The following is a 17,969-nucleotide window of genomic DNA, read 5'->3' as shown; positions in this document are numbered from 1 at the left end:
ACTTAACAACAGCATGTTGACGTTTTCATTGTGAGGCTGATGTTTGTCTTTAGATTAAAGCACAGCTGTACTGTGTGCCACATCTGTCTGTTTGATGCACAAGTTCTGTAAGAACGTTACAAACAAAAAGAAAGTGTTTTTCACAAATATAAATATAACATTTTCAGTCATTTTTAAAATGATGTTCTGCATCACAAACCTTTACTTAATAAAATAATAATTATATTTAATTTAATTTCACATGGTTCCATCTTTCACGTTAAGATCCCTTTTTTCTAAGCGTTGCCCAGCCTTGAAATAACACATTTCACACAGACACAGTTAACCGTTATTTCTGAAATGCTGCCTCCATCATCCCCCGAGCAACCTGGAAAACTGACCATCGATGTGTCACATATGATCCTGAAATGAAAGAATGCGATTGTTATGTTCTTTTCAAATAAAATGCAAATTGTAAATCTGTTCCAGTCAGTTCAAGCCAGAAGAATAACTTGAGCTCATCTTTAATTCATGGGAGGACTTACAGTGCTGTGCCAGGGCAGTCTTCTTCTTGCGCGCCGCTAAAAGCAGATTCTCAGAAGGGTCGATGTTTCCTTAGGGAAACAGCTGGAAGCAGGCTTCCCACTGAATGTCTTCCACAGTTCTCATACTTTCCGTCCTTCCTCTGTCTCCCTGAGAAGCATCCACTGTTGACAAGTGTGAGGAGTTTTGATCCTGGGTATTATCTTTGCAGCCCGCCCAGCAAATTTGAAAGCTGCAAGGTTCTTGTACTGTTGTGAGACTCATCAGACATACATTCTCAGGAGATATAGTATTTGAGTGAAACAAAAACTTGAATGCTGGGTGTAAATTTACTCTGATCTGGGAGGAAAACGATAACTTGCCCGCCTGTTTGTATAGTTTGGCCACAGTGACAAAGTTCAATAAAATAATTTTCACGGTTAAATCAAAGAGTGGAGGCTTGCTGAGGGTATTTTGACTGATGCTGATGTTAGATTTTCAGTTCCAGCTACACTGCTGCCTCTGCTTTGCACTTTGATTTAAAATAGCTTATATGCTCTAAACTACCTGCTGGTTAATAAGCTATGGCATGGAAAGAGAAGGGACGTTATTTCTTTGAAGTTTGGCCCTAGTTTGAGTTGCTAAGGAACAGCACACCTAGTATTAATGAGCGTGTGAAGATGTAATGACAGGACTGATCATAAAGAGGAAAATTCTAGGATTTATATTAAGTTAAGAAACTGTGAGTCTTTTTAATCTTGGGCAGTGTTGGTCAAGTTACTTGAAAAAAGTAATCAGTAACTGATTAAAGATTACTTCCCCAGAAAAGTAATCCCGTTACTTTACTGATTACTTATTTTTAAAAGTAATTAATTACTTAGTTCCTTAGTTACTTTTTAAAAACACGATTTACAACCTGAATAGGTGATAAAGCGATAGATCTTTCAGCCCAATTCTACTTTTTCTACATAATCATCATACAAAATGTAATCAAATGGAAAAGTCTCTTTTTAAAACTTGTTTTGTTAGTTTTAACCTTTTAACTTTATGCATCAAGCAAAAATTTAATTATATGCAACATTCTCTGTCTGGAAGAAATTTGTTTAACATTTAAACTTATTTTCTGCACATTCCAGCACAATTTTTTTTTGTGTGTGTGTTTACACTCACTCTTTCAAATAGATGCAATTAAAACACAGCAGAAAATAAATAAAGTCAAAGACTAGCGGTCCTGTTGCTCTATTTTCACCTGTAAAGCAGGAGTGGGGTAGGCGGAGGTTTACCCTGGTGCAGGTGTGCCGCAGCGGTCAGTGGAAGAATCCGCGAGTTTCTCTGTGAGTTTCCCATTACGTGGTAGCGCACTCCCGGTGCTTGCTTGGAAGTTTAGGGGTTTTTTTTCGCTGTAAAAAGAAGTTTTCTTCCCACGCACAACGGACACTAATGTTTTTGTCACTTTTTATGGAATCAAACTCAAAATAAGGTCAGTACTTCCACGCTTTTAAACGCTGCACGCTCATACTCTCTCTGCACTCGATATATGATCCATTGTTGATCTGCACACAGCTGTTGTCACAAACGTTGCACTCGCTTACGTCACTGTCATGAGACATTCTCGCAAAAAATCACGGTTTTAGTAACGCAGTAACGCAGCGTTCCTACGGGAAAGTAACGGTAATCTAATTACCGTTACTCGTGACTTGAAAAAAGTAATCAGATTACAGTAACAGTAACGTTACTTGTAACGCGTTACTGCCCATCTCTGATCTTGGGTAACTGTTAACGCTTGATCACAATATGAATTCAACATATTATGATTACAGGATTTTCCTTACAAAGAAACAACTTTTTGCATTTACTTTCTGCATATGTTTTTCTTCTGTGAAACACTTATTTTATATTATGCTGAATATAAATCCAGTGCAGTGTTTTGGCTCCTTCTTTAAAGCTTAAGCTCAGTCTTAGTTTACTCCCTTTCACCCAAAGATGCAGGTAAAAGAGCCCTTTGTTCAAAAGGACCCATCTAAAGGAAATGAACGTCACAAGCGTTTAATAGGTGAACATGTAGAATAGCAAAAAGCTCAATAAATGATGAGCAATCGTGTGAAGTAATTGAGATCTCAGTCTTGACCAAGCTTCTCTAAACTAAAGTTTAGTTATGTGTTTTGTCATAATCAAATAGCCCCAATAAATCACAGGAATTAAGACAAATTAGAGGTACAGTGAAGAAGTAATAACATAATTTTTTCTTATCGAATTTCAAGACAGAGAGAAAAAGTGTGTGTGGGTTTTTTCCCCCCATTTTATCTGGTATGATGTGGGTCTTATTGAATCATGACAAATGGATTTTATTTGCAATATCTCTAATTACTTTTTTCTTAACATCTTTTTCATTCATTTCATTTTCAGTCATTAAATGCGTTATTGTGGATACTGCAACTAATAATGCTGAGCGTCGCCCTGTAGCCAGGTGAGATATAAATGTGCTAATTCAGTGGTGATTTGTATCCATTACAGTTGTGAAAATCGATCTCTACAATACAAATATAATGCAGCTATTCAACATTGGTTGAAGTTCACAAATGAGAGAAAACTGAGCAGCACCAGGATTTTCTCATCAAACTGTGCTTCGATTGTTTCTTTAAATATTCTCCTCACTCGCTGCTTACAAAAGATTTTTGATTATTTTATTCAGACACATTCTTCTTGTTCTCTTGTGTTGAAGTGTGAAAAAAATAAATAAATAATACATGCAGTGCCAGTATATCCAAGCTGTTCATATTTTCTTCCCTATCTGCTTGTGCTTTGTCCCTCCGTGCATAAACCTGTAGCTCTTAAGGTAGACTCGAGCTAGAAACACGAAGCTCTGAATAAATTAACGTGGGGTTAACATAAAGTCATCAACTCCCTAAATGAATTTGGCATAGGCCATCTCTCCGACTCTCATAAATCCCCGCATCATTAAAATTGCATTAATTATGAAGTATCAGTGTTTGACAATTCTTTGCATATTCTGAAATAAATTAGTGTCGCATTTGATCAAAATTAACTAAATCTTTTAACCATCAGTCACCGCCACTTCTGCTACATCTGCCGAACACTTCCACTCACTTTAAATCCAGATGACGTTTTGCTCAAAGTTGCGCAAAATTAATCACTTCAGAGACATCGTTGTTCTTTTGACATAAGTTATGGAGCTAAGGACAGATGGATTTCCACGGTTGCATTTTAACAAAAGCGTTGACTGCCCTCTGTGTTTTCTCTCTTGCTTCACCTCAGCACCCTCATCTGGCCTTGCTCAGTGTCAGCTTGGCGTTTGCTGTTTTTCCATTAAATCATCTGCCTGAAACATTTTTCATTTCCATTTATTATGCAACAGAATGCATTCAGAGGTAGACCATTAATCCATCTCGCTTAAAAAGTAAACTTTGCTTCTACTGCTCAGGTCAGACAGCTCTGCGGTACCTTACCTACATACTTAATCTTTGACTAAATTTGGATCTCGTTTTATTTCGCTCTAAAATTACCATGGAAACACAACACCCCTCTCAACATAATTATACTTTTTAACATGTATTAATAAAGGCTATTTGTATGTTTTTTTGCTTGCCCTGCGATGCGCCTAGTGTGCAGGTGTAAGCATGTCGGATGACTCGATGTCTTGAAGGTTATACACGGCCCATTTGACTAATGGCCCGACTCTCTGTACATGCTCATGCTAATCACTTCTCTGATTGATTGTGGTGCTCCAAAGCACTAATGGCATCATTAGCTGGAACTGTTGTGGCAGTCTCGGCTCTGAGCTTTCAACTCCCCAACAGAGATTTTCTTTATCCTTTCTGTTGTTGTTAAGAGCCTAGACTAGGATGGGTTCATTTTAAATTTAATTGGCTTTATTTTTAGTAAAGGTGAAAAACGTAGATCCTTAACCCCGAGTGTTGCCACGTTCAGTCTTTGGTCATTCTGTTAGTTAAGCTGTAGCCAGTGTTACCATGGAAACCCTGGAACAAATCCTGTTGTAAGAAAAATGATCAGAAAAAAAATGAAGAGAAAGACGGCAAGCAAAGCTGCAGTGCGACTTGTATCATTAGTAAGGGAATGATACATTTGCACCTGGATGCTAATTGTACGTAAACATGATGGACTTTTTTTTTCTTTTTTTGCAGGGGGTGGGTGAGGTCCGGGGTCTATAGTGACACAAGTGAAACTTTGCTTTTGGTGTACTTTATGAATTCCTGCCAATCAGAAGAGAAAAAAACAGCTGGAAATTCAATTTGTGATTTAACAAGATTTTTATGAGTCAAAGCTGCAGATTCTGTCTTCCCAGCCATCTTAAATGTGCAGCAGAGTGATGTCTCTCATCAGTCAGCTGTCTGAGCTCAAAGGACCAACATGCTAATCTTTACCAGCTGTACAAGAGCAAGCTGATAACTACCGAGTCTGACACACTCAAGAAGCTGTGAGCATGCACGGTGAGAGTTTTTAATGTTTGCTAGTTGCCCGAAGCAAGAAAGAGAAAAGTTTTAGCCTTATTTGTTGCACATATTTGTGACTGCCTTCAGAGACTCAGCCTATTTTGATGATAGTGTTACTTTATTAATTCAATTTGTGCTTATGGACTGTATTACTTTAAAAAAAGAACAAAGTAATTTCACCTGGAAAAACACGTGACATGCAAAGTTTAAGTGTTGATTCATGGGTAACTTGCAAAGTGAGTATAACAGCGGAAAAACGGACAAACCCATCGTAGAACCCAGCTAGACTTGCTGATTTTCCTCATCAGTTTCGATGCAAATAATGCAAATTTAAGTACCCTCATTTTGTAAAAAGGTAGAATTAAAATAGTTTGCTTATTGCATAACAGCCAGCAGTTGGTGCTCAATAAGTGTTATGGCAGAAACAAACATTGTAAATTAGATTTCACTGACCTAAAGTTACCCCAATTACTATTTCTACCAACAGGTCTGGGCAGTGTTATATAACCGTTCACAGCCTATACAACAAAAGAGTGGAAAAGTTGTGAAAAAGTCAACTGTGTCGGTATCAGAACTGAATACAGTATACCAGAGTATCTCAGTCTTTCAGAAGTAAAGATAAGAATCGGTTCTTCTTTTTTAAGCTTGTGTAGGAAAATATTTCCATCATAAACTTGATCATCTCTAGATACTATCATATTGTAGTAACTGATAGTAACATCTCCAAAAGTTGATTCTGTTCATCTGGACGTAGCGTTATCTGGGAGAAACGTTTCGTCACTCATCCAAGTGACTTCTTCAGTCTCAGCTGACTGCAGGTTTCCCCAATCTTATAAACAGTACATTTGCATAATGACTGAAACCAGCCCACTGAAGGAACAATGGGCTGTGAGGTCAGTTCCTTAATCATAATTATGCAAATTCTCATGACCATTGATCAACAACCACTGACCAAAACCCACTGATCAAAGACCACTGATCAATGGCAATGAGTACCATTCACAGAGAGTTGGGGAATGGCTGCAATCACAGCATTGTAAGATGGCGAAAGATGTACCCTTAGGCCCCCTCCTCGATTCAGAGATAGTAACAGTTCCAGACAATTATCTGTAAGGGAAAAGGCAAAACCCCAGTGCTGAATGAGCATGATCTACTAGCTAAGACCTCTAAGAACTCCTTAAAAATGCATAAAAATAAATAAATAAATCACAATTCTTAAATGGCTCACAACAATGTTTCAGTAACACTTCTGAAAATGTGTGTTTATGTTCAGTGAGCAAAGATTGTTCACAAATGCAAGTCAGAACTCTACCAGCACCCAAACAAGAGCCAGTAATGCTGCCATTGCCATCTGGATACACAAAATCTGAAAGTCTGTTTGAAAATCAAGAGTACCATATCATGCAAATTAAAGAGAAGAGGCATTGTGTAGCTTTGTGGACAGTCTTGAGTAACATGATGTCACATAATTGTCTTTAAGAAAGGCCTTGCTTATTTCTGCAAGACAATGTCAAACCACTGCTAACCAATTTGTTTTAATGCATTATAAAAACAAACTGTACAAAATTCAGTTGAATATAGAATTTCAATGACTTGCACATTATGTCTTTTTGCATTTAATTCAATTTCCAGCAATGCTTCAACAATTATGGAAACAGGAATGCTTTTAGTGTAAAGTTTGTCTGTGTGACGCAGCAGATCCCAGGGTAGGACATCGATTGTTTTCTGTTGATTCTTTGGTGTGCAGACTGAATCATGGCCGGGGTTATCAAAGTGTGTGGATGGCCGCAGGGAGCCATAAAGGTTAGGAGTGTGTTTGCAGAGTGGAGCTGGGATGCTGCCAACCTGTCAGACAGTGTTTAGCTACTGTCAGTTGGGGAAAATTCTAAGTGTAACTGAAGCTGATTGTGTAATCATGGGGACTGGAGTCCAGCTGGATGAATGACACACCAGTTTTGGGGTTATTAAATTGAGACGTGGGACATTCATTGAGACGTGTGCACACCCACATTTTAAGCACCGTCCCCTTTTTTTGTCGTAACTACTTGCTCGTCAGATTTTAAATGTCCTTCTGCTCTGTCTAAATGTGGGCCAGGTGTGAGGATAGAAAAGCAGCTGCTTCCTGCTATTTTTAAATCAAAAAAGGTGGTGGTGGTTTAATAAAAAAGAGCAGCAGCATGAAAACAAACCTAATCAACCATGAAGCAGATGAAAAAAAAGGATAGTGTTTGCCTGGCTTGCTCCCTTTGTCCTCAAAAGAGAAGCTGATTTTGGAGGTAGCACAGGATTCGTATGAATAACAACTACGAAGAGGCTCAGTGACTGTATAAAATTATGGATACTGGGGGGGTAATATCTGATTTTTCACATTACTGTTTGCTGACAGGTCTTGGTCAGTCCCACACACCTCATCTCTGCTGGAGGCTTTAGCAACTTGAAGCTTTACCAACTTGAGGCTTCATTAACCACTATTAGCATTACAAATATGAACGCCTGACTAAGCTGCAGGTGTCAGCCTTCGTTGTTGGTAATGTAGGCGAAAGGATTTGTCGGATTCTGTCCACTTTACTCCAGCAGTCTAAGAGTACAATGTTAATGATGTGTTATAAAATTCCTGATTTATTTTAAATAAGTTGTGGTTTTGAAAATGAGCAACAAAATATATAATAAGATATATGGAACATCATAATCTACTCCCTAATGATGCGGAGAATCAATTAAAAACATTTAGCAGTGGCAGCAGATGTGGCATGAGTATATTGAACGAGCAGGTGAAACCTAACATCAGTGGACTCTTTTTATTGAGCTGTGCCTCGTTATGTTTCTGTGACCACTGATAATTAATAAAAATAGAGGTGATCATGTTCAGCACAGTTTGCTTCTGTAATGTTGGGCGATCGACAGCACCGGCATTGTGGGTTCCTCCAGGCCACCCTCGAGCCATCAGGGCTGGAGTCATTCCACTTCCACCTCTATTGATTTAGCAGAAAATGAAGCAAATCTGCTTTTAATTAGCCGGCGAGGAGCTAGTAACCCTCAGTTATTTCTCTCTAATTTTGACAAAGAAAAATATAATACGTACATTTAATAAAATAAACGAGTTCAAAATTCTGATTAAATAATAGCTGTGCTCAGTTTTTATTCTTAGGTTTCTAAATGTGTTCTTAATATTCTTTTTGCATTACAATCGTGTGTTTCTATTCTTTTCTCAATCCCAAAGATATCATTAGGGCTTCATGCAATTTAACATTATTTAACATTATTTAATCTCAACTTAACACCTACTGTGCAAGTTGAGCTGCTTTTAGACAGTTGCTGAAGTCATTCGCAGTATAGAAAGCTAGTTTTAAAATAAGTCTTTCTGACTATGTGCAACAGAGCTCCTGTGGTCTTTTTTCTTAACGCAAAAAAACACTGCTTCTTTTTCAGCCTGCAGACTAAATTACAGCATCTCCATCACTGCTAACTGTTCAGTTTTCTTGCTGAGACTGTTTTTTTTGGTGGTTTTCTTTGAGTTGTGTCACCTCCTGCCCCGACAGAGCAGACAGCTGTGCCATTTACAGGTAGGATGATCACCATGCGCCCTATTATTCTCTAAGTGACTCAGAGTTTTAGACTTTTCAATCAAAATGAGTATGCAGGTGAGTGCAAAGGGCAACTTCTGTAATGGTCGGTCTTTTTTTTTTCTTCTTTTTATGGTCCCGTTTGGATCTTTAGCCATCAGAATTGTTGTCTTAAGGCCAAGAAAGATGCCAAGCGGATTTATTTTACCAAGTGGATCATCATGGCCTTGCCATATTGGTCCATTTGATTGACCTTTATTATAATTATGTATTTATTTTTGGTTGCTACAAACAGGACAGACATGACTGGGGGATAGGACAGGGAGAAAGAATGAAAGAAAGAGAGGGAGAGAAAGAAAACCAGAGGGGAGAAGAGACAGTGAGAAAGGAGGGGGGGGGGGGGAGAAAGAAAAACAAACAAAACACCCGGATCACCTGTATGGAGAAAAAAAAACAGAAGAGAAAACAAACAAAAAAGAGCAACATAATAAATACAGCACCATCACAATAAACTAGCTAGCAGTAGATAACAGTAGATACTAAATATTAAAATGTAATGGTCGGTCTTGACTAGAACCAGTTTTTTCTGAATTTGGCACAGCAGACTGACTGCTTATGTTCAATTAAGTAACTTGCTGATTTGTGTTTTACTTCAAAAATATACCTGTTATTTATCTCATTCTGTTCACTGAAAAAGTAAACATTACTTTTAGCTACAAAATTATAGTCCTGTATATGTGACTTGTATATATGTCTGAACACCCCTATGTATTTATAGTCCTCTTCACTAAGACTGAATTTCGTAGCTGAAAGTGGCAGTGATCAATATTCATGTTAACTGATTACTGAAGGTGTTGCTACTGGTAACAAATCCACAGATAACTGCCACTTATCTCACGTCCTTTCAGCTCTACAGTCTCCTTTGTTTGTCTCGTTTTACTGTTTTTAAGCGTCTCACCAGCATTTGTCTTTTGAGCTGCTGCACATGGAGGCGGTTTGTACAGAGTGACATACTTTATCTAAACAAACAAAGTAAAGAAAACCAAGACATATCAGATAGGGCTGCACGATTTTGCATAAAATGAGAATCACGATTTTTTGGCTTAGAATTGAGATCACGATTCTCTCACGATTTTCTTTTCCAATATAAATATTTATTGCACTTATTAACTGCACATCAACTTCGTAACAGTTGAGACTGAACATAAAAACAATAAATAAACATAAAAACAACAAATGTCTCACGTTTTGTGGTTGCCGCAAAATGTTGTACTGCTTGAAATTCCGTCTCCACCATTGCTCGACACTGCGTGTATAGAGCAGGTAGTGCAACAATTGAAAAATAGTTGCGGGACGGCACTGTGTAGCGTTTGTCTAGCGTGTTGATCATTTTTCTAAATCCCTCGTTTTACACAGTGTTGATGGAGCCATATCTTTGGTCAGGTGATAAGTAATAGCCTCCGTAATTTCTTTGTGCCTGCGGAAGTTCGACGTGTATAGGGAAGCGCTGTATAAGGTTCCTGTTATTGATGTTTGGGTGGTTGACCGGGACGGATTTTCTCCTGTCACTTTCTCGTCATCCCTGACGTGCTCTCCGTTGTTTTTTCCTGCTAATTTTAGCATCACACGGCACAGCTTCTGTATCACGTGGTATAAGGCTCCGCCCTTGTCATTTGTTGAGCAGGAAGAGTGAGCGCTTGTTTTCATGCAGATTACGTCCCGGATCAAAATGCGCTACAATTGTCTCTTTTTTTTCGTTGTCATTTGGAAATGAGATCGCACATAAGTATGAATCGAGATCGCGATTTTCTAACGATTAATCGTGCAGCCCTAATATCAGATTTATTTAGCTTAATCCTCAGAATTTTATAGAGCAAAAAAAAAATGTTGCTTAAAAATACACTGATAAGATTTTGACTACTATTGAGGTCAGTGTTTTTGATTAACAGAAAAAGAGTGACTGCTTGGATAAAAATGGTGTGAACACTGTGTAGGTTTTACAGAAAATGCATTTCAGTGGGTGTAAGAATAAATGTAAGAATAAGTCACTGAAAGGTCTATAACAGAGAAATGTTTAGTAAAGGTTTAGTCTGGCTCATCTTTACACACAAAAAATATCTAGAGCAGGTGTTGCTATAAACCAAAGAGACTGCCTTCTACAGGAGAAGAATGCCGGAGGACAGTTCTGCCTGCATCAGCTACATCAAAGACACTTTTCGTGTTAATGCAAGGCAGCAGCTGTTTTAAGGTTAAATCAATTAAGCTAAATTGATGAGCACAGCAGCATTCACTACCTTTGTTTGAGTATATGAATTCTTTGATGGGGAACGTGCTGAGGATTTCACTGGAGCCAGTTTTCTGGCCACAAATGAGCGCCACACCTCAACATGTTGTTATCCCTGACACAGACTCGAAGATGATAGACAAGTCCAAGCCAAACCTCTGTCACATCACAAAGGAAGCGATCTCTAGATGGTTCTATGAACCCTGACAACAGCTATTAGATGGAATGATGATTAAATGAGCTGCTACCATGAGACATCAGTCTTTAAGTTTTAATCAGTAGCTGCCCAGGGACTTATCTTTGTATTAAAAAAATAAAAGCTTTATGTCCAGCTGGAAGATGGAAAGTGAAGCTGCCCGCTAAGCTTTTTTCTCTTGATGACAAGTGTTGCTGCCGTTAGTTTGGAAAAGTCTAACAGCTCAGAAAAAGCCACTGATTGCTTCGCCTGCCACCGCTAACATTTTAAATTAAGCCGGGGTTTTGATTAATGGCATCACAGCGCATGTATACTGTTTTCCTTTGCCTCCTGTGTCTTTCTCCTGCTTGCCCTTGACACAGCCTCACCTGTGCATTCACCAACAAGGCCAGCGTGGAGCTTGCCCTCTTGTGAATCAGCTACAACCTCGCCCTGTTTAACTACTAAGTGTTTAATGCAGGCTTCTGAAACATTCTAGGCCTCATTAACATGAATCTATGAATGTTTAATTGTGGTTTGTATTTACAGGCTGCTCTCTCGCTGCCAGTTTGCCACTATGTGGCCTTTGATCTTGTGACAGTGCCTTCGACTAAAACATACCGGATTATTTTATAGGACTCACATGCCACGGTGCTGCAGCTATACAATGCGGTCTAATTGTATCTGATGTTTGGGCTGGCTGTGTCCCTAATTAATCTGTGATTTCCCTTATGTTTTAGAATTGCAAATTGGATATATTGAGCCTTTGAGCTGTTCGTTACACTGGCTGCATAGCTGGACTGAGAAACCCTCTTTATGGCTCCAAGCTAATTATTCAGCCTGTGGATCCAAGCTCTGGAAGGCTGCCTCTGCCTCTAGCTGTAAGCAGTGAATGTGTGCGTGCTTATGCATTCCACCATAGCATACAGTAGGCGTTAGAAGCAATACGTATGCATGCACGCATTTGACATTTCAGATTTCACACTGTGTTCCTGTTCTTTGTATTTTTGCTGGTTATGCATTATACATGGACCCGTTTTAACGTTTTCACAGTGCACGTTTCGCTGTTTGGGAACGATGCGCTTCATTATGTGTGCAAATGCGAAGCACATGCCAGTTTGGATTTCTGTGCTAATTTCTCTTGACAGCCTGAAATGTTTCTTTAAACTTATGTGTGGGCTTTATAGTTCAAAGTTAAAAAAAATGTCTTATCATTACGCATTCAAAGATGAGATCACAAGAAGTTGTCAAGCAGCGTTCAAGAACTTTCAGCTGAACGGCGAAAAGCAACACGGTTCCAGTCAAAATCATGTCAAACCCACACGCGGAGTTCGATATTCACCCCGTGATGTCAAGAAACCGTTTTATATTAATTCGTTTGGTCTCTGGCATTTATTATATACAACTACAGAAATGATCTAATATCGTGATAATTATTCAGAGCCACCACCACACATTGCAGGTTCTGACAAATTATATAGACGGGGTTATATTCTGAGCTTTATTTTACATTTTTCTGTAGAAACAGAGAGCAGCTTAGGGGAGTTTAATGAAGCAATCTAAAAAATTAAAATGAAATGGAAAAATAGCTTTCATCACACAGGGAGAAAATGGTCTCCTCTATAATTGGCACAAGAACATTACTGAATGTTAATGAGTGAAACCTTGAATTTTACAAAACCATGCATTGCAGAACTCGGTGAACAAGAGCCCTTACAGCGAGTTGGCTCTGAAGCTGTCTGTTTACTTGCATTGACGAAGGCTATTTAACTTGACTGTCCTAAACGGAGAGTGCTTGTTGGCGCAAGTGATATTTGCAGACCAGCAATGCAATAATCCTTCACCATTAAAAAAGGAAAAAAATGGTACAAAAGGTGGGTTTACATCAGTAACGAGGTAATAAGATAACATTTTGTTGTGTGGAAGGTTGTTTTGCTCAGAGCCACAAAGGACACGCTCAAAGACTGAACTATGCCTCTACGTTTTATGAAAAATAAAATGAGCTTTCTCAGAGAATTGAATATGCAGCCTTGCTTGGTATGTATTAAGGTCGTTGTCTTTATAGAACTACAGAGGCCACCAGCGCTACTTACAAAGAACCATATAAATAAAAAATGTGAAAGTAAAAATGAATGATTTAAATAGTTTTTTCAATTCATAGCACTAAACATACCAAAACCAGAGTGTCTATTTGGGTCACATTAATTTTGCTATTGAGATATTAAAAGACATAACAAAAAAAAATCAGTGGTTGTTCCTTAACCTGCGATCTAAACTCAGGTTAAGGAACAAGGACAAATGTACGAGCAGCTTGGAATTAATCAAAAGAAAAATGTGTATATATATAATTTTCTTTTCGCTTATTATTTTGCTAGACTAAAATGTCTAAGGTTTAGTGGATCATTTCAAGTTAAAGTTAAGAGAAAAATCCAGTGTATCTCAATGAGCAGGTCCTTAGCTGAGGGAAGATGGTCCCTTTACTAGACAAAGTGCTTAAAGACTAAAGCTAAAGTCGGCAAAGAGTGCATAATCCATTTTATTCCAAGCCAGTTTTTCCAAACAAATTTAAAATCTCTATTAAATAAAAAGGATTAAAAGAATGAGATAAAAAAAAATTAACCCAGAGAACAAGAGATTCTACGCGTGGCTTTTGTGCACTGCGTGCACACAGCAGCCTCTCATCGCTCTGAGGCTGTGTGGCTCAGCAGCAGCAGCAGACAAACAGAGGGGGGCGAAGGACGGCGCAAGTTAGCACAGAGAGAGACAGGCGCTCTCATCAGTGACGGGCTCACCGGCTGCGTGGACAGAGCTGTGGCGCAGGAGGAGGAGAAGAAGAGCAATGGGGGGACAAGCTGCCTGAAAAGCAGAGCAAAACAGAGGAGCAAAAGCGTGAGAGACATCGAGAGAGGGAGGGGGAGAAAAAAGAGAGATCACGGAGAGGAGAGAAGTCATTCAGACCAGGGAGAGGGAGCGAGCTGGATGAAGCTGACAAGGACACGGAGAGAGGAAAGCGCACACAGAAGCCTTTCCTGATGGAAGAAAAGCAAGGGAGTGCTCGGACAAAGTGAAAAAGAAGAAGAGGAGGAGGTGGGGGTGCCCGACAGGAGGTCGAGCTTACGGGGCTTGACTGACATAAAAGACAAGAGGAGGAGGAGCATGAGGGCAAGTTGATGGATTTGATTTGGAGAGAGTATTTTTAGAAGGAGGAGCGGAGACATGAGGGGAATATTGAGATTAGAGATCCTGTCTGTGAGTGGGGGAGAAAAAACTAGGGGGGAAGAAGAAGAAGAAAGAATAACAGGAGACAGAGAAGGGGGGAGAGATGTTGAGATGTGAGTGTGACAGAACAGATTATCTCTGGTCTGGTTTCCCGCAGGAAACCGCTGTGAGTGTTTGTCCGTGTACGTGCATGAGTGCCTCCTTCTCCATGTGAAAGTGTGTTGTGGTACGTCTCTAACTGTGGCCGCGCTGCTGAGAAGCGGGTCCGCTGCACGATGAAGCCGTCCCGTGTTTACCTGCAGGACCTAATAACGCCGGTGAAAACCGAGTTCGGGGACAGACGAGGAGCGGATCAGTGACATCAGAAAGAACTAAAGAAAGTGGGAGAAGAAAACAAATGAGGATCGTAGACTTTTGTGAATTCAATTAAACCACATGCTTAATAGTGACAAGGAAGTGATTGCTGCCTCTGGCTGATGAATGCTTCTGCAAAGCTGTGAAGCTCAAAAACACATACTTAACCCAAAAGAAGACAAAGCACAGCGCTGGAACACGGCTCTTCTCGCGGACTGCACCACACCAACCAATTCTGTCTTCTGTCATCTCATTATTTTAATTACCTTCCCTTCTTTCATTTGTTTTTTGTCCTCTGTACTAAGCCCGTGGTATTTTGTATTCTGTCCTCTTCTCTCCCTCTCTCCTCCCCTCCCTCTTCCTCTTGCCTTCGCTCTCTCTGTCTCATCCTCTCTTGTTCACTGTCACCCTAACTGCCGTGGATGCTGGAGTCATTCATGTAGAAGACACCTTGCTTGGAGCACATTTGCCTAGCTGATTTTTTTTTTTTTCTGTCCCTGCTGAGCTGGATGATTGGAGCGCTCTCACATGGAGAGACCAAGAGAAATGACCAACAAGTAGCTGCTCCTCAGTTCAAAAGAGCTCCTGCACCAATAAGAGAAGCCAGCTTCAAAACACACAGCTTTCGTAAGATCACTTTTTGTGTGTGTGTGTGCATGCAGTGTTAATGCACTTCAAAGTCAATAGGTCTGTAGTGTTTTTTAGGGCCAACACATATCCATGTGTGGATTACAGTAGTGGATTTATCCTGGAGCTACATGTGGGCCCCAGCCCCTGAGGCCTGGCTGGGAAATGAAGCCTTTCCCGCGGCTTTAGGAGCACTGTGGACAGCGATGGCCTTGGAAGGGCGCTGTCTCCGGAGGGGATCCCCGGCCATGATCAGAAAAGGCCGTCAGCGGCTTCATCCGAAGCCAACTCTGGCCCAGGTCACTTCCACTCTGCTGTCAAGGACACGCCTACACGGTTTGCGGCATATTTGCGTCCCTGGTGGCTCTGTGGGCCGCAGGGCCTTCTGGCTTCTGGCACTCTGCACCTCTGTAGGGTTGCTTTTATCTTGGTCCTCCAACCGCTTACTCCACTGGCTTTCCTTTCCCACATACACGCGAGTCCACACTGAATGGGCCAAAGAACTGGCTTTCCCTACAGTCACTATCTGTAACAATAACCCTATCCGCCTCTACAAACTCACCAAGAGTGACCTGTACTTTGCTGGCCACTGGCTGGGCCTGCTGCTTGCTAACCGGACAGTGAGACCCATGGTTTTGGACTTGCTTCAGGAGGACCGTCGCACCTGGTTCAAGAAACTGTCAGACTTCAGGCTCTTTCTCCCACCCAGAAACTTTGAAGGGACCAACCTGGAGTTTATGGACAGACTGAGCCACCAACTGGATGACATGCTTCTGTCCTGCAAATATAGAGGAGAGCCATGTGGAGCTCACAACTTCTCTTCTGTAAGTCGGCTTCTTGTGTTTTTCTTTCTGAAAGCAGTAAACTGCAGTATAAAAGTTAAAATAATATTTGCATCATGCTGAAGCAACTCGTCTTTTGCGGTAGTAAGCCTAAATACACAAGACTGTAAAATCTATTTTACGCATAACTGGCTGTTAAAACTTTGTTGGTCATCATAAAAATGTTTAAACATCATTTTCTGCATTTATTAAATCACCGCCAGACTTCTTGGCCAAGAAAATAACCAAGGGATATGAATTTATGCATTTTCAGAAGTTGCATGACAGTAGCCATTATCATACATTAACACAGATGAAATGGGCTAATTATCGGCTCGTGGGCAAGAATGGCTATTAAACGACCCCTACATATCAAAAATGTTCTTTAACAGTACTGCCTCAGGATAGTTTACTGCCTCTGTGTCTAATCACTCATCTTCTTTTTCTCTGCGGATGTGAGTTTGGTGGATTACTGTGCCCACGCTCTCTCGTGGGCTCCCTTGCCATGTTTGAACCATGGCAGATGTTTTCTCTGTGGAAACGTTGAAGCTCAAGCTGTGTTTGAAACTTTTTTTTTTCATTTTCTACTATGTACTCAGTGTTGGAAACAGAAGGAGAAAGGATTAAGTATCTGTATGAAATGCACACAAATCTAAACAAATCCATAGTGAGCGTAATTATAGTTGTTTTTTTCGACTGGTGACAATTAAATATATTTGGATTTTACTTTTTAGGTTTTAGTTTAGACTTTTAGTATTTATTTTTTGACATCATTAGTGGCTTTGTCTGCTTTTACTGCAATAAATTCAAATAATAACCCGCGTAAAAGGAACCAAGACAAAACATCACGTACAGCACATGGTGTATACTGAATGTGAAGCTGAAGAAAACAGTTAGAACTCCACAGATTTAACCAAAGTCTAATTTGAGGTCTTGAGGAGTACATATAGCAGATGGAATATTAGTCATTTGCCATGTGTTGACATAGATTCCTTCTTTTAGAACAAGCTAGCGTTACTGTCTTAATTGCTATCATTTTGGTTTTGAATGAAGACAACAAATCTGACAAGAAGTAAATTTATCAGATCTATGTTACCAAAGACTTTTCATTTACTACTGCTACTAGTTGCATTAGTGCTCTGGCTGAACAGTTGATTGTCAAGTGTCATTGTGGGTAGTCTAGGCTTCAGGTTTCAGGTTAATGTCAGGTAATGCTTTTTTTTACAACAGTTTATTTTAATAATAATAATAATAATAATAATAATAATAATAATAATAATAATAATGGATTGCATTTATATAGCACTTTTCGGGACCCCTCAAAGCGCTTTACAATACCACTATTCATTCACTCTCACATTCATACACTGGTGGAGGCAAGCTACAGTTGTAGCCACAGCTGCCCTGGGGCAGACTGACAGAGGCGAGGCTGCCATATTGCACCATCGACCCCTCTGGCCATCACCAGTAGGCGGTAGGTGAAGTGTCTTGCCCAAGGACACAACGACCGAGACTTTCCGAGCCGGGGCTCGAACCGGCAACCTTCCGAACTGCCAACTCTTTGAGCCACGATCGCCCCTGATTTTAATTGACTTTAATGCTGATTCTTCTAATGGAGAACATTTTACCACAGGTTCAACATGACATTTTTAGAGATTCAGTTCAGTTAAATTCAATCAATACCTGTCTGCCCCTGTGTGAAAAAGTGATTGCCCTCCTGAACCTAAACCTAATAACTAGTTAATTAACATGGTATCTAGCATGGACTCAAAACACTGTGGCCAATCCTACGAAGGTTTACCAGTATTCCAAGTTTTCTTCATTTGTGGATATTGGTTCGCTGCAGTCCCAAAGGTTTAGAAATGGCTTAGTATCCCTTTACAGATTGATAGATATCAATAAGTTTGTTGTCTAAAGCTGTTTCTTTAGATCGTGGCATGATGTGTTGCTAGT

The 17,969-nt window shown here is 39.9% G+C and overlaps 1 protein-coding gene across 2 annotated transcripts in view; it reads left to right on the top strand.

Moving 5' to 3' along the window:
* asic2 (acid sensing ion channel subunit 2) overlaps positions 1 to 17,969 on the top strand; it is a 425,453-nt gene that overhangs the window by 279,351 nt on the left and 128,133 nt on the right. Inside the window, exon 1 of one of the 2 annotated variants that reach the window (XM_006802990.3) lies at positions 13,638 to 16,019. The exons of the other annotated variant lie outside the window; for it this stretch is intronic. Within the exon in view, the coding sequence (XP_006803053.1) occupies positions 15,327 to 16,019 (693 nt within the window). The 5' untranslated portion in view covers positions 13,638 to 15,326. Of the gene's footprint in view, positions 1 to 13,637; positions 16,020 to 17,969 lie in introns of those variants that run through there. 2 annotated transcript variants of the gene reach the window in all.

The sequence above is a fragment of the Neolamprologus brichardi genome, chromosome 4 (assembly GCF_056152115.1).
Source record: "Neolamprologus brichardi isolate AB-2024 chromosome 4, ASM5615211v1, whole genome shotgun sequence".
Classification (NCBI taxonomy): Eukaryota; Metazoa; Chordata; class Actinopteri; order Cichliformes; family Cichlidae; genus Neolamprologus; species Neolamprologus brichardi.
This window is presented reverse-complemented; position numbering and strand designations above follow the sequence as displayed.